Here is a 23,924-nt window from a genome sequence, read left to right on the forward strand (position 1 = left end):
CCTGTGGTCTATAGCCGGCCAGTCATCCCGGCCAATACCCCCACGCCACCAGGTGGAGCCCTCCCTGCTGGCATTCGGGGCACCTCCATGCTGCAGGACGTTGGAGTTTTCCTTCACAGCCCTCCTGGATACCATGGGAGCCGCTAGAAGGCGCTGCAGGGAGGAGCAGCGAGTATTTTCCCTACAACCGGGTTGAAGAAGAGGAGTTTTGATCTGACCCAAAAGTGCTAAGAAGTCACTCGGACAGGGGTTCAGGAGCACTTCTGGGTCACGGACCATATAAAGGACTGTGGGAGATCCCAGAGTTGAGCTGCGCTGGGTGGAAGGATGGCAACGCGTCTGGGAGTTGGAGCAACTGATTATTGTGGGGTATTGTTAATTTATATGAGAATAGTGGAGTGTGGGGTGCTTTGTGCACTGCATTGCTTTAATAAAACACATATTTGGACTCTTACCTGGTGTCTGGCGACTGTTCTGAGGGTTCAAGGGGATGACAGCGCCCCCTATCTGTCACAATCCCAGGTATTTAAACTCCTCCACCTTCGCCAACTCTACTCCCTCATCCTCACCACTCCTCTGACCTCCCTCTCATTCACACACATGTCTTCTGTCTTGGTGGTCCTACTGACCTTCATTCCTCTCCAGGGTCCCCTCAACCTTCTCCCTACTCTCTCTACAGATCACAACGTCATCAGCTGACATCACAGTCCACGGGGACTCCTGTCTAATCTCACATGTCAGCCTGTCCATCACCACTGGAGATAAGAAAGGGGCTCAGAGCCGATCCCTGATGGAATCCCACCGCCGTCACTCCCACCGCAGACCTCACCACGGTCACACTCCCCTCCTCTACCACTTTTAGGTACTTCCCTGCCACTCCCGACTTCCTCATCCAATACCACAGCTCCTCTCGAGGCCCCTGAGCTTATTTCGGTTGGAGTAGCAGAAGGCTGTCGTATGCCTGCAGTTTTTGACAAGACAGTGGATGCTGCAGCAGAAGTTCTTGACTCAAAACAGGATCGGTGGATGGCAGCTGGAGGAGAGACGGCGAGCTCTCCTCCAGCGGCACCGACGGCCGAGCGCGTCTTAGATGTCTGTGCTGGTTTGTTGCTGACCCTGCTCTGCTCTCACGGATATTTTCATTTCACAAATGCTGCACTCAGCAGCTTTGCAGTCTCCGACATCATTGAAATGCGGCTTTTTGCTCATTTCTTCTTGACGTTTTCCCGACGTGCTTGTATTTAACTCCGACTCCCCGTCTCTCTGTCGCTCTGTGTACCTGGCTGGCCTGTACCACCACTACCACTACAATCGCTGCCTTCTTTCATATTATGTTATGATCCTAGTCGGTCTTTGCTTGTGATTGGCTGCATGGCGTGCCCATCAAAATAAAGCCCCGCCCCTGCCAGCATGGATTCTCTGTGGCTGAAGATTCGGCTCTCCGCTGACAGGAGTCGGCTCTTCTCGTTCACTAAAGAAAATTGGCGAACAACACATAATACCGTATTTACTCGTGTACCACGCGCCCTCGTGTAAGACGCGCACCCTAATTTTTACAAAGAAAATCGCAAAAATCGTTTTTGCCCCGTGTATGACGCGCATTGTGATTGTCTAGGAAGCGTTTAGAGAAAGAGTGCATGAGTGTGCCAGCAAGCAAGAGAGAGAGAGAGAGAGAAAGAGACAAGAGAGAGAGAGCGAGTGTGCGGGCAAGCGAGAGAGAGAGCGTGAGTGTGAGATTGAGAGAGAGAGGGCGAGTGTGCGGGCAAGCGAGAGAGAGAGTGCGAGAGAGAGAGAGAGAGAGCGCGAGTGTGCGAGTGAAAGAGAGAAAGAGAGAGAGAGAGAGAGGGTGAGTGTGCGGGCAAGCAAGAGAGAGAGAGCGCAAGTGAGAGAGAGAGAGAGAGAGCGAGTGTGTGAGCAAGCGAGAGAGAGAGTGCAAGTGTGCGAGCGAGAGAGAGAGAGAGAGAGAAAGAGACAAGAGAGACAGAGAGAGCAGGAGTGTGCGGGCAAGAGAGAAAGAGAGAGAGAGAGAGAGAGAGATATAGCATGAGTGTGCGAGTGAGAGAGAGAGAGAGTGCGCGAGCAAGCGAGAGAGGGAGAGCAAGTGAGAGAGAGAGAGAGTGTGAGTGTGCAAGTGAAAGAGAGAAAGAGAGAGCGCGAGTGTGTGGGCAAGCGAGAGAGAGAGAGCGTGAGTGTGCAAGTGAGAGAGAGAGAGCGAGCGAGCGAGCCCAAGCAGAAGAAGTAAACATTACAGAATTACATTTCCTCGTGTATGACGCACACCTGATTTTGTAATGCTAATTTTCGGGAAAAAATGTGCACGTGGTAGACGCATAAATACGGTAATAAAATAATAATAATAATACATTTTATTTATATAGCGCCTTTCCCATGCTCAAGGCAGGGTATCCAGTATACAGCATTGTACTAAACCACATCACATCACGACACGTGGTCATTTACACCGATACCACAGAGCCGACAGTCCACATACTCTTCTACCATAAACAGTTGCAATAAACGAGTTTGTTTTAATAAATGGCGTCTACTTCGATGTCCATTTTATTTCGCGCCCCTCCTTGTAGATATCTCACACGCCCCACAGGTTGAGAAACTGCTTTACGAGGACCTAACGGGCACGGCTTTTCTGTCCGGACTCCGTCACCCCGACGTCTGCCTCACGCAGAGAACCACAGGCACATGGAGTAAGTGACCAGTTAGTGTGGTGGACCGTCAGACCTCGACTTGATGTTATTTTGTGTGAATGAAGTGACTGGGACTGGTCAACTCTGTTGGGCCGACAGGCCTGTTCTAATGGTCTCACCAGTTTCCTGTCCGTCCCGTTCCTCAGGGCACTCCAGATCATTTTCTGAGACGTGTCGGCCCAAAAGATGGTATCCGTAGCCGTGTCAAAGTCGATGGTGCCGATGTTGATGCCATCGTTGATGACGGAGAGGATGACGTTAGGGTTCGCTCGGATGCTGTTTGATAGAATTTGATTCCGCCGGGTGATGAACAGAAGGGCCTCCCTTGGATCTGAAAGGAATGTTGAGATCGACTTAGTCTTAATTAGCCGAGGAGACCCTTTGGAGATCAAGATTCATCACATCCATAGCACAAAAGTGGCGACATAATCTACCTCGGTATGTCCCTAGTGAATCCCCTCTTATCAGCCGAACACCCACGGTTACCTGTGGCTTTGCACACCCGTCCGTCTGGCTCCAGCGTGTAGCCCTCGTCACAGTAGCAGCGGTAGGAGCCCCGCTCATTGACGCAGAACTGACTGCAGGATCCCGGGATCTGACACTCGTCGATATCCATGCAGGTCTTGGAGTCGTTGAGAAGCTGGAAGCCAGCCGGGCAGGTGCACTGGGCTCCAAAGGGACCCTGGATGCAGCCATCGGTGCAGCCGCCATTGTTTACGGCACAGTCATCCTCATCTGAAAATAAAGCGTCAGCGTTAGCCACATGGACACCCTGAGGCAGGAGATGCAATGAGAGGTGGCCAAGCCAGCATAGCAAAGGATCAGGGCAGGTGACACAGGTACAAAAATGAAATGAATCTCCCTAACTTAGCGTTGATTCCCAGGCATATCTGCTTTGTGCGACTCTTCTCCAAGTTCGGGGATTCAGCTGCGGTTCTCATTCCCCCCCCCAAGAATTTCTCAACATGATTTGGCTAAAGCCTTACTGCAGGTAGGAGATTCGTCCTCTCCGTAGGGACAGTCCCGCTGCCCATTGCACAGCTTGTCATTTGGGATGCACATGTCTTCCGATGGGCATTTCCACTGATTGTTGGCACACTGGAACGGCGGAGCCGGGCAGTCTTTCTCGTCGCTCATGTCGCGGCAGTCGTTTTCACCATCGCAGACCCAGCTCTGTGAGACGCAGTTCCCGTTGTCACAGAGGAAGTAATTAGGGCGACAAGTGGGGACCGGGCATCTGTTGTGCTCATCTGAGCCATCCCGGCAGTCAGGGTGCCTGTCGCATTCCCACTCCTCGGGGATACACAGGCCATCACCCTGGCACTGGAACTCGTGGTCGTGGCACATGCCCGGATGGCGTGTGGCTGCAACACAAAAACAGATAAGGGTAAGTGGCAAGAAAAGCTGCCGTGGCACTGCCCCTGTTCCCCAAAGTGTTGTGTGCCCCGGTCCTGTCTTTGCTTTGTGGTATTTTTCACTTTTACTAAACTTTGTCTCCCCCCAAAAGGCTCGTTTTTGCTTATTCTCTGGTCACCTTAGTAGTTCTTGTAATTTTGGTTCAATTTGTTTCCCAACTTTCACTCAGGTAAGACCCTCAAGTGTGACCCTATTTGGGTCTCCCCATGGCCTTAGCCCCTTGCTGTGACATTAATTAGCCTCTCTTTGCTCGCCGGACCCCTTTTTGTATCTTTCTTGTTGATTTCTTGGTTTCCAACTCTGCTTTCTTCTCAGTGTCATTCCGGAGCACAGAAGTCCCATTAAATTCCAAAGCACATAACCTCAAACACTTCCAATGATGCCCACTAGAGGGAGATATCGCCAGCCAGTCATCGGGTAAACGCAGAGTCTTTATGAATACAAAAGTGTGTTCGTCACAAAACCGCTTGCAACACGAATGAAGCTCCATAGGAGCACCAAAGACCAAAATGGAGTTGCGTGTAAAACCAAAGGCAAGCAAACGATACGGGAATTCAAAGAATCGTTAAAATAACAGAGCAGAGGGTCCGATAAATGAAATAAGCACAAGCAAACTCCCCCGAAACACGTTCAAAATGGACCACCAGGAATTATGGGAGACCCTGCAGACTTATAGCCCAGAGGGCGGTTCCCAGCAGTGATTGGCAGGTGGCACCGCCTTCTTTGGGGGACCACCCACAAAAACGCACAGGACATAACACAGGCAGCGGACACACATGAACAAAATCGAATATCATCAACATAAGATCAAAGAATCAAAAATGAACAAAAGAGACATAAAGCACCAATTGGAATGCCAGCCTGTTTGATGCTTTTGCGCCCTTTTTGTGTGCCAGTTGTATTGAAGCCGACCCGACACGTCACTGTGGAAATGTTGACCTTTTTTTTTGCCCACCCTCAGTGTAAGCCACGATAAGGGGTAGAAATTGCACTTTGTACTCACGGCAATGCATTTCATCCGAATGATCCCGGCAGTCGAAGACCCCATCACACCGGTAGCTGAAGTGGATACACTGGTCGCCGCTGGCACAAGCAAACTGGCTGGTGGTGCAGCGGAATTCTGTAAAGACATCAGCCCAGTTTTAAAAGCCTGACAGAAAGAAGCGAGGGGTGACACAAGCCCACCGAGAATTAGCAAATTTAAACAGGCAGAGGAAAACAAAAATAAAGGACAAACCCAAAATAGGAGATCAAATTGGCAGGTGCCAGCCCTTCTGCCTTCTCGGACTTCTCATCAGTTCAATACGGGCACAGCTGTTTCTGGGGACCCTCCCCGTCCCCCTTTTTTTACCTGTTTTCCTCCTCACTGATGTTCCCACTACTTGAGACTGGTGGCCCCCCTCTCATGTCTGTCCTGCCCTGTCTACTTTTTGGGCAAGATTAAAAGTGAGACTTGGCATGCAGAGAATTGGTGGTCCACAGGGGGCAGTCTAAGGTCATTTAGTCATTAGCACCGAAACAGAAGTCATATGGCAGTTAGAAATTGTTACTCACCCTCACCTCTTCTGTTTCCCTTCTCGGTACTCAAATACAGCACTTGGTGCCACTGCCCACCTGCCTGGCACTTGGTGCCACTGCCCACCCGCCAAGTTGTTCCGCCTGCCTTTGGGTTTGTAAAATAATTAGACGTCCATCCTTTCTCAGGTTATAAAGTCATTGAGCCGCCAGCATGTCTTCCCTTATTTGTTGGGACAGCTGTTTTAAAAGTCAGGTATAACTGGGAAGAAGACCTGCTTTGATTTGTCCTGCATGAAGATCATCTGTTGTCTGGTCTTGAATAAAATGAAATGGAAATATAAACCAAAACGTACCGATTTTGTACCCCTCAACAGGGGGGCTTCCCCAAACCTTCTTCTGCGTGTCGAGGCTCTTTATTTCTGGTCTGATTACAGATTTCCTGCTTTGGCTTCGCCTCATTTTCAGGCTCCTGGTTTTGACGACGTCTCCTCTCTCGATCGACCCCACCAGGCTAGGACAGTGAAGTGCTTTATAAGCAGGAGACGTCCAGGAGCCCACCGTCCTGGTCTGACTAATCCTAACTGCTGCTTCAGCGGGCTCGGGTTATCGATTTCCTTATGACTTTGTTCTTGATAACCTTTACCTTTATTTTCCTGGTCTTCATTTCAAACCCTCGCCTGTCCTTATTCTGCCCTCGTGGTCCACCGTGTCCCACCTCCCAAGACTCATTACGTCTAATGGAAAGCACCTGAAAGCAGGCCGTCGGCACAACTGTCTCCATATGCTCAGTCATTTCCACGACTCCACAAGCTTACAGCCTCCTGGCTTTCCAGTTTGCTATTTTTCTAATCATTTATAATTATATTTATAGGATTCTTTCTACATCATACATTGTAAGCCCTAAATTACAAAGATCTCCACCCCAAGTTTGTTAATCCCACTTCTGCCACCAGTAAAGCCCGCTTAACACTTCTTACCACAATTCTTTTCATCGGAGCCATCGATGCAGTCCAAGTCACCGTCACACACAAAAGCGTTGGAGATGCAGCGGTGGTCTGGACACAGGAACTGCCCGGGCCGACATGTCCCAGTAAAATCTAAGAGACAGAGACCACCCATTACATTCAAACATCTATCTACACACGTCAGTGTGGCCACGTGAAAGCAAATGTCCCCTCAGCTACACATAGTACAGTGGGATGCCTTCAAATGGTGACACCCTTCGATACTCGGTTAATCTGCTGGGTGACGCGGGTGTGACGCTGCCACTGAGGAGGGTCCGCCGTCAGTTCTGCCTCAGAACACTCGACAGAGTTCATTTTTTGAAGTTCCCACTTGTGATGTCTCAACTCGCCGCTTCACCGCGTTTGTTTGAATTTCCGACTTAATTTTTGGAAGAGATGCCAGGCGGCTGTTGATTGGCCACTTGGTCCGCAATTAAAGATAAACTTGTCAAAAAGTAATGTAAACGTGTTAAGAAGTGTATCGTGTGTGACAGGTGGCCAGGACCGAGGGAGAGAACCTCTTGAGGACAGCAGAGAGATGCTAGAGGGCAGCCCCCCCTGAGTTGCTACTATGCCACGGGTCCCCGCAACTCCATGCCAAGAGTTGCAGTTGGGCTCTGTGGGTGCCACCAAGGGGTGCTGCAGCTACAGCTGAACCCTATGGAGCACCACGTCCACCACACCCTGAATTACAGCCGGAAGAACGTCAAGGGAAACCTGGGGTACTTGTGGGTGCACTTGCCAGGGCCGCCTTACCAGCAGTCAACGAGCCGGAGTCAGGAAGAGTGGAGACTGAGAGGAAGAAAGAGGAGGGAAGGACGGTGAGCTGTTTGGTGTTCTTGTACTGTGCTGAAGAATGAAACGTGTGCTGTGCTGAACTTGTGTCTCGGTGTCAGGGGGTGGGGAGCGGCACGCCCCCTGGTGGTCCACACGTGTCACTCCCAATGCCATCCGGCCATGAGAATGCCATGTCAGGCTGACCGGGTTATTTCCATTTTATATTACTGACTAGCAGAATACCCGCACTTCGCAGCGGAGAAGTAGTGTGTTAAAGAAGGAAAGAGAAAGAAAAGGAAACATTTTGAAAATAACGTAACATGATTGTCAATGTAATTGTTTTGTCACTGTTATGAGTGTCGCTGTGATATATATATATAGCAAAATACCAGCGCTTCAGCGATGTCATGTGTTAAGGAAGTTATGAAAAAGAAAAGGAAACATTTTAAAAATAATGTAACATGATTGTCAAAGTAATTGTTTTGTGTATTTGGCGGCAGCGTCACAAAGTTGTTTTCGGGAGCTGCATCAGAAAATGTACCACAACGTCTGACACGCCTCCTTTTTACTGTTTTCTCACAGCTTGGATTGCTGCTGTCATATATATACACACACATACATACATACATACATACATATATACATACATACTGTATATATGTGTAAAACGTAAGGCCGGCCAATTGTACACGGGGAGGAGAGAACCTGGCTTGGAGGAGTCAAAAGACTGTAAGGGGAGGAGCCAACAGACTGTCTGGGGAGGAGCCAACAGGCTGTACAGGGAGGAGCAACAGACTTACGGGGAAGAGCGAACAGACTGTACAGGGAGGAGCCAACACACTGTATGGGGAGGAGCTAACAGACTGTACGGAGAGAAGTCACAGACTGTATGGGGAGGAGCCAACAGACTTTATGGGGAGGAGCCAATAGACTGTACAGGGCGGAGCCAACAGACTGTACAGGGAGGAAGCAACAGACTGTATGGGGAGGAGTCAACAGACTGTACAGGGAGGAGCTAACAGACTGTGCAGGGAGGAGCCAACAGACTTTATGGGAAGGAGCCAATGGTATGCAAATGGTGGCAGGAAAAAGGAGAGGAGAAGTGCAGAGCCAATAGAGAAGCGGATGCCATCACAGGAAAAGGCAAGAGGAAAACGATTGACACCTCATGGAAAACATCGGGTGAACCCGGGTTCACTTCAGGACGATTATTATTTTTCCTTTCTGGTGGAGGGGACCTGACAGGCCAGCACAAGGAACTCTTAATCTGTACGTTTCCCGAAACAGGAGGTATGGTTCGGCTGAGACCGTCACTCCGTACAGAGAATATTTAAAGGACTACGAATACATAATTTTTTATTTCTCTCTCTTTCTCCGATTTCTGTATTAGTAGCGTACGTGTTTAAGTGTTTTGTGCCATGATTTGTGTTGGGTGAGAAGCGCTGCAGCGCGATATTATGTGTGTATATTGGGTTTTTTTTGTTACAGTAAGAGTGTATTGTCTTCCAATAATCCTTTTTTAATTAACCCTGCGTTCGCTGGTGTGCCTCTGTACTTGGGGTGGTGTGCTAGGAAAGTAGTGTTGGTCACTCGGATTATTTCTTTTGTTTTCTTTGCTGCCGCTCTGGGTGGGCAGTGCATGTTATAATCGTGCCAGTTCTAAGAGCGATACAGACCCAGCAGATCCCTCCTCACTTCAGGTTATTGGTGGCCCATACGCTCCTAGAACTGGCATGATTAAAATATGCGCTGCCCTCTTATAAGCCAGAGACGTACAGGACCCCACCATCCTGGTGTGACTAACTAACCCTAATTAATATTTCAATGGGCTCGGGTTATCGAGTTTCTTACGATTTAGCTTTATGTTCCTGGTCTTCATTACATTTCTTTCATGCCCTTCATTTCATCCCCTCTACTGCCCTTACAGCACGGTGGCGCAGTGGGTAGCGCTGCTGCCTCGCAGTAACGAGACCTGTGGGTTCACTTCCTGGGTCGTCTCTGCGTGGGTTTCCTCTGACAGTCCAAAGACATGCAGGTTGGGTGCATTGGTGATCCTAAATTGTCCCTAGTGTGTGCTTGGTGTGTGGGTGTGTGTGCCCTGTGGTGGGCCCGAGGATTTGTTCCTGCCTTGTGCCCTGTGATGGCTGGGATTAGCTCCAGCAGACCCCCATGACCCTGTGTTAGGATATAGCAGGTTGGATAATGGATCGATGGCTGGATGGTTGTCAGCCCAAATATCGAGAAAGCATCAGGCCTCCTTGGTATGCCAGGCTGATCTTCAACTGTTTATGCTGAGATTACTCGCAGCAATGGCATCGCGCGACTATGAGACATGGTGACAATTTCACCCACAATGCACAGCACTTCCTGTAGCTTAATCGGCCCCCACATTCACACCTCAGGTGAACCTCTCCAGGATTCGCGAGACCACCACCTGTCATTTCTGCTTTCACATCTGCTGAAAGGACTTGGACTGCAGACGAAAACTCCCCAGGGAAGCGTGGCGTGAAATCAACGCTCAGTCTCACTGAGATTTATCACAACCTCCGTCACAGAGTGGAGGACAGGGGTCTCCATTTCACTATTAAATGCTGTGAAGAATGAAAACAGAAACTTACTGCAGTTTCGTTCATCCGAGCCGTCACCACAGTCGTTGACGGTGTCACAGAGCCAGCTTATGGGGACGCAGTAGCCATTTTCACAGGAGAAGAAGCCCTCCCGGCAATAGACTGGACCCTTGGTTGGGCAATTGTCTTCATCGCTGCCATCTGCACAGTCCTCCAGGCCATCGCAGCGCCATGACTGCGGGATGCACATGTTGCTCCCGCATTTAAATGCAGAAGGAGAGCAAGTCACACCTTGAAAAAGACACAGAGCAAGTTAAAACCCAGCGGATCCCTCCTCACTTCTTCTGCCTGCCCCGTCACTAAACCGGGGGCGCCGTTGTGTTCCGTGCCACTCTGGTCGCAACTTCACTGTTTTTAGAGAAATTCTGTTATTTTATTTATATTTTCACCACCATTTTCTTTTTCGTGGGCACTGCCATTTCGTAGTTCTCTTGGGTACGTGTTTCTGTTCCTTTGGGCCAGGGGTTTAGACAGTTTTCCTCTCTCCCTAGTAAGTTTTAAAAGCATGAACTTCTGCTTGAGTTTGGGGTCAGGCTTACTTTGAACAGGTGAGGCCTACGGGTATTTTTTAGGCCTATCTGGGAGTTCTGGTTTCTTTTTTGAGCTTTTTGAGACCGCGCCATTACACGCTGGAGTCAAACATGAGCTGCCAATTAATCAAACTCAAGTACATTCAATTCATTTTCAGGTTTTGTTGGATCTGCAGATCACATTTTTGTTGTTTTTGATCTTTTTCTGAAAGGACGACTTGTTTTTTACTCTTTATATGTCTCCATGCCCTCACATGACCACGATTTCCTTATTAATGGTGTAGTCGGCGTGATTCTATCAAGATGTGAGCGTTTCAGTATTCGCTGTCCCTCGGTGGGTAAACACTTGTTCTGTTTATGGCAGTCTTACTCCGCGGTGGTCTTTGGCTTCCTGCTTACACACTTGGCTTTGATTTTTCGCCCCTTGGTTTGTGTATTCTTGGTCTCTTTTGACCAGTTATGCCCCTTACTGCATCTTGTTTCCAATTCCGTATGCCAGTTTCTTGCCACTCACTATAAAAAGGGGCAGAGTGGTGGCTCTGAGGCTAAGGATCTGCGCTGGTATCCGGAAGGTTGACGGGTTGAATCCTCCTCACTGCCAAAGGGGATTCTACTCTGCTGGGGTACTTAACCTGCACTTCCTCCAGGGGGCGCTGTACAATGGCTGACCCTGTGCTCTGACCCCAAGGGGTGTGCAAAAAGTAACACATTCCTGGTGCTTAATCTTCTGCTTCATTCGGCTGCTCCCGTTAGGGGTCCCCACAGCGGATCATCTTCTTCCATCTATATCTGTCCTCGTCATCTTGCTCTGTCACCCCCATCACCTGCATGTCCTCTCTCATCACATCCATAAACCTTCTCTTAGACCTCCCTCTTCTCCTCTAACCTGACAGCTCTATCCTTATCGTTCTTCTCCCAGTATACCCAGCATCTCTCCTCTGCACATGTCCAAACCAACGCCATCTCGCCTCTCTGACTTTGTCTCCCAACTGTCCCACCTGAGCTGACCCTCTAATGTCCTCATTTCTGTCCATCCTCGTCACACTCAATGCCAATCTTACCATCTTTAACTCTGCCACCTCCAGCTCTGTCTCCTGTGCCACCGTCTCCAGCCTATATAACAGAGCTGGTCTCATTACCGTCCTGTAGACGTTCCCTGTCTGACACCCGTCTGTCACCAATCACTCCTGACACTCTTCTCCACCCTTCCTGCACCCTCTTCCTCACTTCTCTTCCTCAATCCCGATTACTCTGTGCTGTTGATCCCAAGTATTTAAACTCCTCCACCTTCACCAACTCTACTCCCCTCATCCTCACCATTCCTCTGACCTCCCTCTCATTTACACACATGTATTCTGTCTTGGTGGTCCTACTGACCTTCATTCCTCTCCTATCTCCACCTCTCCTGGGTCTTCTCAACCTGCAGATCACAATGTCATCAGCAAACATCACAGTCCACGGGGACTCCTGTCTAATCTCGTCTGTCCACCTGTCCATCACCATTGCCAATAAAAAAGGGCTCAGAGCCGATCCTTGATGTAATCCCCCCTTCGTCACTCCTACCTCAGACCTCACCACAGTCACACTCCCCTCGTTCATATTCTGTGCCACTCTCACGAACTTCTCTGCCACTCCCGACTTCCTCATACAACACCACAGCTCCTCTCAGTCACCCTGTCATTTGCTTTCTTCAGGTCCACAAAGACGCAATGCAACTCCTTCTGTTCTTCTCTAAACTTCTCCATCAACATCCTCAGAGCAAACATGACATCTGTGGTGTTCTTTCTTGGCATGAGACCATCCTGCTGCTCACTGACCATCACCTCACTTCTTAATTGAGCTTCCACTACTCTTTCCCATAACTTCATGCTGTGGTGTTTCTTATTGCCAGTCCCAAGCCCAGATAAATGTGGAGGATTAAATCAGGAAGGCCATCCGGTGTAAAATTTTGCCAAACTAAATATGCGGACAACAATACAAATTCCTAGTGCTTAATATGGATACTTAATTCCTAATACTAATCATTCCGAATTGTATAGGGCGCAAAGAAAGAACAGATGACAATGTGTATGTCCCTTACCATCAATCGTCGCCATCTTTTTTCCACTCACTCACTCACCAGGGTCAGTACAGTTGGCCTCATCGGTTTTGTCCAAGCAGTCCGCGAATCCATCACACCAGTACCAGCTGGGCATACAGCGACCTTCATCACAGGCAAAGGAGTAGGGTCCGCAGACATCTTCTGGGGGTTCCGTGGAGTTGTCAGGGGTGCAGTGTAAATTATCACCGGTTAGCTTCATGCCATAGGGGCACCCACACATTCGCCCGTTAGGGACGGCAAAGCAGAAATGGCTGCAGTCACCATTCACGGTCACATTCAGGTTGCACTTGTTCCTGATGCCTATTGGTAGAGTCACTGAATGGTTACAGTCCTGTAAAGCCACCATTACGGGGGCCTGGGAGAGAATCGGAACGTCTTAGGCCTTACCTGTCTGATGACGCACGTCATACACCTTGACGGCCATGATGTTGGGGATTCCTTGGCGAATCACGTCAATCCCGTTGGCATCTGCCTTGCTCACTCGGAATAAGGCCTGGAGTCTCCAGTCAGACACGAAGAGATGCTCTGCATGATCCATATGAAGAATAAATGGCAGATTGTCGGGCACATTGTACAAGACATTTGTGTGAACAACAAAATAAGAGCTCCTCTGTCCTGCAGGCTGCTTAAATTAAGTTCTTCGTTTCGCTCAAATGAACCCTGATGAACTAACTTACAGGGGAACCTGCAGGACCCCTAACTAACGTAAAGTGGGCCGAAAACCAAACCAATTGGCATAAAGAGGTCACCTCCATGGACAGCCAGGCTGTAGGGATGAGTGATCTGCCCAATGCTGGAGAAGGTCTGCCTGGCCAGGCCGTTGACGTCGCTGTGCTCTATGGTGTCGAAGAGCGCGTCCACCCAGTAGAGTCGGAGGGTGGTCCTGTCACACACAGATTGTTACATTTTTAAAAGCCATCAGATACCCTACAGGGCGGCCCATCCAAGGCCGACAGCACAGTCTGAAGATAATGTCCAGTACCTGTCAACCGCAATTCCATTAGGCCACCCCAATGTTGTGTTCACAATGGGAACCTTGTTGGAACCGTCACACCAGGCTCTCATAATTCTCGCCGGCCGCTCCCAGTCAGTCCAGAAAAGGAAACTACGAGGAAGGGACAGAGCAGAATTACGCAATCGAAAAAACCTACGGTGGTGATTGATCGGTCACCTTCAAGACGTCCTCCCTACGCTGACGTCAGTGTCTTACACCGCGACGCCCGTCAGGGGTGAGTCGCATTCAGACACTGCAGTGCCAATGAAAAATGAAAATGATTTCTGTTAAAGCCAACCTGAAAATGGCAGAGCACGCTCAATGGATTATCTGGTGCTCCTCAAATTCCATCTTTTTTGTGTTTTGTTTATTCTAATATTTTGTGCCAGGAGCTCCTAACATCGTCCACTCTGACTGTGGAAATGAATACAGAAACGGCTTGTGAATCATAAATAGAAAAGAGCTTTAGGATGGCAGCTCAGTACGCGAGATACTTCAGCACCCACCTACCGGCTCCTTGCTTTTTCTGGTAGCTCGCTGTCACTTGAAGACGGGACACTTTGGACACACTAACCAGACATTCAGTGGCGGGATGGGTCACTTTGGACACACAAGCCGGACATTCAATGGCGGGATGGGTCACTTTGGACACACAAGCCGGACATTCAATGGCAGGATGAGTCACTCTGGGCACACAAACTGGACACTGAGTGGCGGGATGGGACACTTTGGACACACAAGCCGGGACATTCAATGGCGGGATGGGTCATTTTGGACACACTGGCCGGACACTGAGTGGCGGGATGTGACACTTTGGACAAACTAGCCGGACACTGAGTGGCGGGATGGGTCACTTTGGGCACACTAGCTGGACATTGAGTGGCGGGTACAGCTTCACCATTTATACCGGCTGGCACTCTAGCTGGTCATTTGAATAATAAAGGCCAGCTCATACCGCTGCTGACTTGGCACTGATGTCACCCCCAACTTGATCCCATTGAGAAATCCATTGTCCCCATCGACCACTTCTAACTCCTTGTAACCACACACAAAATCTTCCAAACAGTAGGGTGGTCTTCTCTTTTGCTGCGGTCATGCTGCCCATGGGTGTCGGGCACTGCACTGTCGTGTGGTGCTGCAGGTGTTTTTGGTGCTTTCGGGTGGTGCTGTCATCATTATATACAGGCAGGGAGACCTCTTCTGTTGGTGGTCTCTCATGCTGAACTAATGCTACATCCAGTGTTCCAGACCCCCAGATCTCAGTTTCCAGACTCGCCATCAACAATTTAAAAGAGCCCAGCAAGTCGGTTTGTGGTTTTCCACACTGCTCAGCACATTACTGAGTCGTACTGGTGGTCTCCTGCTTATCCCACCGCTAACACCAATTTAGCACTACCTGGTACTTGCCAGGAGTGACCCGAAGGCTTTTTGCTCATTTTTTTTGTTCTTTAAGGTAGCCGGCTATCCTTAGAAGTAGGGCGTATTTTAGCCAGTGTGGCATGCCCACCCTTAATATACTGTATATCTGGCATGAAACACTGCCTTGGCGCTAATAACATCACTAACTAATGTGAAACTCTGCAGTTATGTGATTTTAACTTATCATACCATTTTCTAAGCCTGAGTAATCCTGAGCAGGGTCGCAGGGTGCTGGCGCACATCCCAGAAAGTGTAGGGTGCAGGGCAGGATGGCATCGGTCCATCACAGGGTGAACAGACACACACAGGCACACACTTTAATGATGCCACGCTACCTAACCTGCATATCTTCAGACTGTGGGAGGAAACCCACGTAGATACGAGGAGAACATGCAAAGTCCACACAGGAAGAGCCGGGTCACGAACTCCAGCCTCCTTATTGTGAGGCAGCAGTGCCACCCAAATGCCACCCTATTACACTACTATAAAAAAATCAAACGTATTATTGTAAAGGATCAACCGCTCATTAAAATGTGAAGCAGGGCAGCTGAGAACTCACGATAGTCTTACCCAATTCCAGGGTGCACCACAATTCCTCTCGGCTTTCCCAGATTGGTGATGATATCCCGCCTTGACTTATCCGTCACTTTGAAAGCTGTGATGGTCTTATATGTAGAAGAAGTCCAGAAAAGAATCCTGGAGATCCAGTCAAAGGTCATCGCTTCTACCCCTCCAATCCGTTGACCCAAAATCACCTCAAGGCCTACACAGACACAGAAAACCCAAAATATGGTAAATCATCATTAAATGTTCTCCATTTGGTTTAGCGTAGGATGTCCACTAAGCTGCTCGCCACTACGCCACCCTACTGGGATGAAGAACAGAACGGTGACATCATAAGAAAGGCAAACACCCCAGGTAGGTAAAGGAGATTCTAGAAAAGAGCAGACACAAGCTTAGGACAGCGTGGTGAGGAGGACGGGACGTCCGGCCGCACGGGAACGGCTTTTACAATTCCTCGGCCAACCTCAAAGATTCATCGGAAGACATCTAACTTGCCACTTGTACGCCCCTCGATACGACGTCTGGCCATTAGGTCCACGTCCTCTGAGGCTGTGCACTGGCGTAGCAATGGCTCGGGCAGATTGTGCAAAGCACAAGGGTCTACAAGCTTGGGGGTCCCACTCGGGGACATATAGATTTTTAAAAGATTTTGAATAACTTCACTAAAACAGTAGTTCAGTGTCTCATTACCATCAACTCTGACCTCGATGGCTGACGACGAATTGTATGAGGCTGCCGCCGATTTTCTCGTTGAACGCTATACTGTAGCACCGACATTTCACCGGCGTTTTGCGCTCAATTGTTGTCATTCTGTCCGTGTTTTCAATCTGTCCTGTCAGCCAAGTCGACTGTTTTCTAAGTAGATGAACTGTTGCTGATAGGTCACTGCGCCCCTTCGTCTACCTTCAGTGAAATCTGCACGGCTAACATGTTACTGCCGACTACGCCAATGACTGCTGCTGCATGCGAACGATCGTCCTCCAAGTTAAAACTCATCAACAATGACCTCAGAAGCACCCTCAGGCAGACTTGGTGGCTCGGCTGGACTCATTGCAACAGGAAGTGACATCATCATGGTTGCCAGGACCGGAAGTGACATCATCACAACAGGAAGTGATGTCATCACGGCCAGTGGAACCAGAAGTGACATCATCACGGGCGTCAAAACCGGAAGTGATGCCATCACAACAGGAAGTGACGTAATTACAACAGGAAGTGACGTCATCACTGCCGCTGGAACCAGAAGTGACATCATCACAGCTGCTGGAACCAGAAGTGACATCATCACGGCCATCAAAAACGGAAGTGACGCCATCACAACAGGAAGTGATGTCATCACAGCCACTGAAACCAGAAGTGACATCATCACGGCCACCAGAACCGGAAGTGATGCCATCACAACAGGAAGTGACATCATCACAGGTGTCCGAACCCTGTGGGATTTCCTGCGAATGGTCTGCAGAGGATTGAGAGATAAAGTCATTGTACCTCGCCACCCCCTGGTCAGGTAAGGAGTTGTCACTCTTCGGACCCTTTAGCTGCCTCCCATGCGTACGTCTGTGACAGCGTGTTATTTCCACACCAGACTGATCAGGAAACTATTGTTGAGACCACCATGGGAGCTGAAAACTCTTGAGTAAAAGTTCAGAGCAAAAAGAAACCAGGAAAACGTTTACAGAGAGAGCCGCTGACATCCACAATCTCGGACAACAAGTGGACGCCAGCGCTGGTTATGATTCTTCAACATCTTTCCCCAGCCTGATGTTAGACTCACACTATTTTTATTGTGTTTGCTCCGTGTGGCCTTGGGGTGCCCCTAACCCTCTATGTGTGCCCTCTTTTTCTTTTACAAACGTAACTTTGAGACAAGTCCAAGGGTGCATCATACTGAATGTTGGGTGGGCTGCTTGGACAAAACCGATGAGGCCAACTGTACTGACCCTGGTAAGTGAGAGGAAGAAAGATGTCAACTGCTGACGTTAAGGGACAAATGAATTGTCCGAGGATTATAGCGAATATGAAATTGGGAACAAGAAAAGTCCGATGATACAAACTGAAGTTAGTTGGAGGACCACACAGCCACGGTGGGCCACCCTGCCTATGCTGTGACCACCACACATGCAGGCCTGGGCCTAGACAGTCCACTACAGGGACCAGGGACACTAGCTGTGATGTTTTTGTCATTTTGCGTCTGTAAGTATCCGCCCCCCCCCATCCTGATTAATCCAATCTCATCACTCAATTTCTTCCTAAACTTTCCATGGAACTGTTGCAGCTTCCACTCCCAAAGCATTTTCTTAAAAACGATCCTCTCTGGATCTCGATGGTGGAGACTTACCTGTGCCGTCGATCTTGGCCTTGTAGAGGCGGCTGTTATAAATGTCACTAAAGTAAAGGGTCTCCTGTTGGGCATCGTAATCCAGCCCAGTGAAATAGGAAGACGTGGCACTGATGGGCAACATGACGTCCTCCTGCTGGGACACGTCCAGAGGGATTCCTCGAATGACGTTCTTGGAGGAAAAGAGGAGAAACCTGTCCAGCTCTGACGGTGAGAAAAAGGAGAAAGGAACTTCAGTGAGTCCAGTGGAGAGCCGGGGGGTCCGATTGGTGTCTCGTCAATGAACAGGCAGCTTAGAGGGTCTTCAGGCAGGGGGTGCCGTCACCGTCACTTTTTGCACATTTTGTTAAGTTGCTGCCTTTTGCTAAAATATCTAAATTCATTTTTTTTCCCTCATCGAGTAAAACACTCAGTCACCCCGATTGACAAACTGAAGAGAGAATTTAAAGTAAAATGGAATGGCCCACCAACACCAGTCTTCAGACCCCTTGCAATGGCATGTGAACTTTGCTCAGGTGTATCCCATTGAGACGTTTGGGGTCCACCTGGGGTCACTTCAGTTGAAGGCACACGCCTGTCTGCAGAAGGTCTGACAGTTGAGCAGAAACCAAGCCGTGAGGTCCAAGGAGGCTTAGAGAGGGGATTGTGTGGGGACAAAGATCTGCAAAAAGAAATGTCTGCAGCCTTGAAGGGTCCCAAAAGCACAAAAACTCCATAATTCTTAAACTTAAGAAGTTTAACCCACCACAGCTCTTACTAGCCTGGGCAATCTGGAGAGAAGGCCCTCAGTAAGATGGGTGGGCCAAGAAGCTGAAGGTCTTGCTGGCTGCGCTCTAGAAAACCTGTGTGGAAATGGGAAAAGCTTCCAGGGGGACGGCCATCGCTGCGACACTCCAACCAATTTGGGATTTATGGTAGAAAGATGGACCAGATGACACATGGAAGCCCACTTTAAGTTTGGGGAAAAGGCACCTAAAGGACTCTTAGACCGTGAGAGACAAAGGACTCTGGTCTGATGAAGCCAAGATTAGCATCAAGTCTGGAAGGAACCAAGTAACTCACCACCTATGAAGTGCCAGTCCGATGGGGCAGCATGGTGTTGGCAGCAGCAGAGACTGGGGGACAAGTTAGGGTTGAGGGAAAGCTGAACGGAGCAAAATCCAGAGATATTCCTAATTGAAACCTGCAGCAGAGCACTCTGGACCTCAGGCTGGGCCAAAGGGTCACCACCTGACGTTAGGGACAACTCTGGGAATGGCTTTGAGTGGCCCAGCCAGAGCCAGGACTTGACCCCAATCAGACATCTCTGGAGAGACCCGACACGGGCTGTCCATCCACCCCGAGAGAGCAGGAGGGCAGACCTGCAGAGAAGAACGGCAGACGAAGTGTGGGACGCTCGTCACGTCAAACCCAACTGGACTCTGCTGGGCTGCCAGAAAATGGGGCTGAGTACATATGTGAGTCAACGGGGCATTTCATCTTTTAATTTTTAATAAATCTGTTTCCACTTCTCATTCTGTGTGGGGTTTTTCAAATTTTTTTTCTTACCCCCCCAAGCATACCCTTCACAGAGACACAGAATGCTTAACGGGTGTCACAGAGTTAAATGGCAGATGATCCCTCAAATCCAGGTGTGGGACGCTCGTCACGTCAAACCCAACAGGACTCCGGGCTGGATGGGCTGCCACGGTTGGGTGGGTTTGAGGGTCTCAATACTTTTCTTCACTTTTTAAAATTTTTAATACATTTACATCCATCCATCGATCCATTTTCTAACCCGCTGAATCCGAATAGGGTCACGGGGCTCTGCTGGAGCCAATCCCAGCCAACACAGGGCACAAGGCAGGAACCAATCCTGGGCAGGGTGCCAACCCACCGCAGCTAATACATTTGCAGACATTCCCAAATTCCTGTTTGTCACTTTGTCATTCCGGGGTATCGAGTGTTGCTTGATGAGGGAAAAAAAAAAATATGAACTAAAATATTTTAGCAGATGGCTACAACGTAAGAGAACGAGTGAAAAGTGAAGGGTCTGAATGGCGTGTCAAGGCGCTATATACACACACATATATATATATATATCTCAGACATCCATACTGATCAGTCCAAACGTCCACAGTGTCTGCCCACCACTCTGTGTTTGCAGCCACCATAAGGCATGGATGCCACTTACTGGTGCAGCTGTGGCCATCTTCTCGGAGGTCGTATCCCAGACGACACTTGCAGCGAAATCCAAGCCCGCCGTTGTCGGACCGGTGGCTCAGGACGCAGATCTGCTCACAGCCGCCATTGTGCTTCCCACACGGACTTATAGCTTTAAAGAGAGAGAGAGAGAGAGAAACCCCCAGAAGTAAAGCAAGAATGGACAAGGATAACATAATCTGATCCACAAGGACCCCCACGGTGGGCTTCACAAAAAGGCCAGAAGTCAGCCGGAGACTGCAGGGTCACTCCATGGTGTGCTTTGCATTTCCTGATTCCCACTTTAAGGGGCTCGGGGAGTAGAGGTGACGACAACCTTAAACCAGGGGTCTCCAGCTTTGGCCCTGGTGGGCTGCAGTGGCTGCAGGCTTTCATTTTAACCATCATTATAATTAGTGAGTCACCGCTTGTCAAATTGGTGGCAATAGAAACTCACAGCTACGGGGGGCACACCAGAGCCGAGGTCGTGAGTCGTTTGTGTTGGCAACAATCCTTAGGAATAAATTAAGAAAAATGACCCCCCCCCCCCAAAGTGATTAGGACCTCTTGTACTTGCCCATCGGCTGGAGAGTTGGATGCAGGACCACCACATGCCCCGGATGCTCTGTTAAGCGATACAGGACGGTAGCTTCTTCTCCACCACCGAAGCGGTTGGCTTTGACCAAACCCATTTTAGTCCAGTCGGTGAAGTAGACGTTACTCTCAAACACCGCCAGGCCAAAGGGGTGCGGCACATCCACCCCACCAGTCAAGATCATCCTCCTGAAAGAGAACAACGAGCAGACGAGACGGAGTCAACTCCAACGGAAAAAGAGTCCAACCATCGCGGGAGGAGCGAGAGCGGCGTGAAGCTGAGGGGGAGACCCAGGGACGGAGGGTCCACTCGCCACGGCGCCACAATGACTCGCTCTTCTTGGTGAAGAACCGGAGGACAAAACGTTAGCAGAGAGCAGAAGGCAATCCGATGTTACGTCAAAAGAAAAAGGAAACAATCGGGAGTGCTCTCCGCTCGACTCTCTCGTATCCTCGGAAATGGGGACGGAGAGTTGAGGAGTAAACCGCAAGACAAGGAGAATATTTTTATATTATGTACATTAAAGAACCATCAACAGCAAATCAAATGAATACGATATTGAACAATTATTAAAAAAGAAAAGTGGAATAAATCGGACTCTGCAGCTGCAGGAATAAAAGGTAAAGTGCGACTTCCGGTTAGCGGAAATTAATCAAAAGTTGATAGAAATCTACGTTTTGTACCAAATACTTGTAGGCATAGCTTGGTTGACCGAAGTGAAAGCGTCTTTACAAACACACAGACAGACGTAATTCCAAAAATGATATTTTCAGAATCGGGGAGATTCATCAAAATCTCGAGGTCGAATCTTTGGACGATTACAATGCTTTCCCTACGAGAAAGTAAATCGGACTCGGGGAGATATAAAACAACAAAATTTGAGGTCGAATTTTTCCTCCCTACTTTCCTTATGGCCCAGAAGTGCTGCCCAGAAGGCATGGCATTGCATGGCACCAGAAGCACTCCTACATCCAGGAAATAATACACATGCCACACATGGACGAGTCAGAGATGGGAGGCAGCGGGCAACACTAGCTGGAGGTTGAGAAGAGGAAGAATTGCCCGTTTATTGCGTTCCTTAATGGAGGCTTGTGAAGAAGTGCTTAGAAAGAACACAGTCCTTCATTTCATTCATTTAACGTGTGGTGCTTTACTGCTGTCTGTTATTTTGGGGCTCTCTGGTGCCAATGTGGGCACAGTCATCTGCTTTAGGGCTTCACATTGCGTCGCTCCGTTCCTGCTCAGCCATTTTTTGATTTTTTGCGCTTCTTCTTTTGAAGTGGAGGTCAGCGTCTGTTGTCATGACAACCCCCACAACTGACCGGACTGCACTGAGGTCCTCAACTCATTGCTGTCCTCCCAGAATGCCCGATTTACTCCGTCCAATTTTATTTTTAATGCATGTTTGGTCGGAAGCTGGGCTTACATTGCTGATGATGGAACAGAAAGACCGAAGACAAACAAGAAAAATAAATCATGAGTCGGGGGGCACAAATGCACGACACAAAATCAACACCCGTTGCCCATTCATAATGGCATTAAATGACAAAATAAAAAAATGATTAACGTTTTGGTAAAGCCTTGAAGTTTCCTAAAAGGACACACAGAAGACCGGGGTCACTTTAGAAAAGTGCATCCGAAAAATTAAAGGAGTTCAGGTGTGCTGAGAATTACAGTATCTCACAAAGGCGAGTCCAGCCCTCACATTTCTGTAAAGATTTTATGACACTTTGATCCAATGTCAAGTAGTCAGCGTACAGCTTGTGTCACCGTGTCAATCTGCTGTCCCCCACGCAGCCATTAATGTCTAAACCGCTGGCAGCAAAAGTGAGTCCACCCCTAAGTGACAAATGTCCAAACTGTCCCCAATCAGCCATTTTCCCTCCCCGATGTCATGTGACTCGTTAGTGTTACAAGGTCTCAGGTGTGTTAAAGTTGGTGTCCCCGCTGTCACACTCTCTCATACTGGTCACTGGAAGTTCAACATGGCACCTCATGGCAAAGAACTCTCTCTTGGGATCCGAGAAAAAGAATTGTTACTCCTCATAAAGATGGCCGAGGCTATAAGAAGATGGCCAACACCCTGAAACTGAGCTGCAGCACGGTGCCCGAGACCACACAGCGACAGGTTTAACAGGACAGGTGCCACTCAGAACAGGCCTCGCCATGGTGCTCAGCGTCAAATCCAGAGGTGGTCTTTTGAAGATAGACGTACGAGTGCTGCCAGCATTGCTGCAGAGGTTGAAGGAGGGTGGGGGGTCAGTCTGGCAGTGCTCAGATCATACGCCCGCCGCACATGGCATTAAATTGTTCAGCATGGCTGACGTCCCAGAATGAAGCCTCTTCTAAAGATGATGCACAGACTAAGGACATGGATTACTGTAACTGATGAGACCAAAATCAACTTATTTGGATCAGATGGTGCCAAGCGTGTGTGGCGCCAACCAAGTGAGGAGCACAAAGACAAGTGTGTCTCCCTATAGTCAAGCGTGGTGGTGGGAGTGTCATGGTTTGGGGCTGCAGGAGTGCTGCCAGCACTGGGGAGCTACAATTCATTGAGGGCACCATGAATGCCAACATGTGCTGTGACATACTGAAGCAGGGCATGATCCCCTCCTTGGGCTGCAGGGCAGTATGCCAACATGATAATGACCCCAAACACACCTCCAAGACGACCACTGAGGGTAAAGGTGCTGGACTGGCCAAGCATGTCTGCAGACCTAAACCCTATTGAGCATCTGTCAGGTGGCGTGGTTCATATCCTCAAAAACAGGTAAGGTGGCAGAGTGCCAGGTCTCTAACATCCACCAGCTCTGTGATGTTGTCGTGGAGGAGTGGAAGAGGATTCCAGTGGCAACCTGTGAAGCTCGTGTGAACTCCGTGCCCAAGAGAGTTAAGGCAGTGCTGGAAAATAATGGTGGGCACACTTTGGGCACAGTTTGGACATCTGTCACTTAGGGGTGGACTCACTTTTGTTGCCAGCGGTTTAGACATTAATGGCTGCGTGGGGGACAGCAGATTGACACGGTGACACAAGCTGTACGCTGACTACCTGACATTGGATCAAAGTGTCACATCTTCAGTGTTGTCCCATGAAAAGATATCATAAAATATTTACAGAAACGTGAGGAGTGGACCTGCACTATGTGGCTACAGCA

General features: G+C 49.1%; 1 protein-coding gene across 1 annotated transcript in view; it reads right to left on the minus strand.

The window, feature by feature from the left end:
- lrp2b (low density lipoprotein receptor-related protein 2b) overlaps positions 1-23,924 on the minus strand; it is a 184,999-nt gene that overhangs the window by 123,286 nt on the left and 37,789 nt on the right. Inside the window, exons 13-26 of the mRNA XM_039740545.1 lie at positions 20,749-20,954; positions 20,164-20,304; positions 17,991-18,194; positions 15,659-15,851; positions 13,658-13,780; positions 13,425-13,558; positions 13,063-13,200; positions 12,694-12,975; positions 10,036-10,275; positions 6,614-6,733; positions 5,122-5,238; positions 3,689-4,066; positions 3,189-3,437; positions 2,822-3,033 (exon numbers count right to left, since the gene is read on the minus strand). Of these exons, the coding sequence (XP_039596479.1) occupies positions 2,822-3,033; positions 3,189-3,437; positions 3,689-4,066; positions 5,122-5,238; positions 6,614-6,733; positions 10,036-10,275; positions 12,694-12,975; positions 13,063-13,200; positions 13,425-13,558; positions 13,658-13,780; positions 15,659-15,851; positions 17,991-18,194; positions 20,164-20,304; positions 20,749-20,954 (2,737 nt within the window). The remainder of the gene's footprint in view (positions 1-2,821; positions 3,034-3,188; positions 3,438-3,688; positions 4,067-5,121; positions 5,239-6,613; positions 6,734-10,035; positions 10,276-12,693; positions 12,976-13,062; positions 13,201-13,424; positions 13,559-13,657; positions 13,781-15,658; positions 15,852-17,990; positions 18,195-20,163; positions 20,305-20,748; positions 20,955-23,924) is intronic.

The sequence above is a fragment of the Polypterus senegalus genome, chromosome 17 (assembly GCF_016835505.1).
Source record: "Polypterus senegalus isolate Bchr_013 chromosome 17, ASM1683550v1, whole genome shotgun sequence".
NCBI lineage: Eukaryota > Metazoa > Chordata > Cladistia > Polypteriformes > Polypteridae > Polypterus > Polypterus senegalus.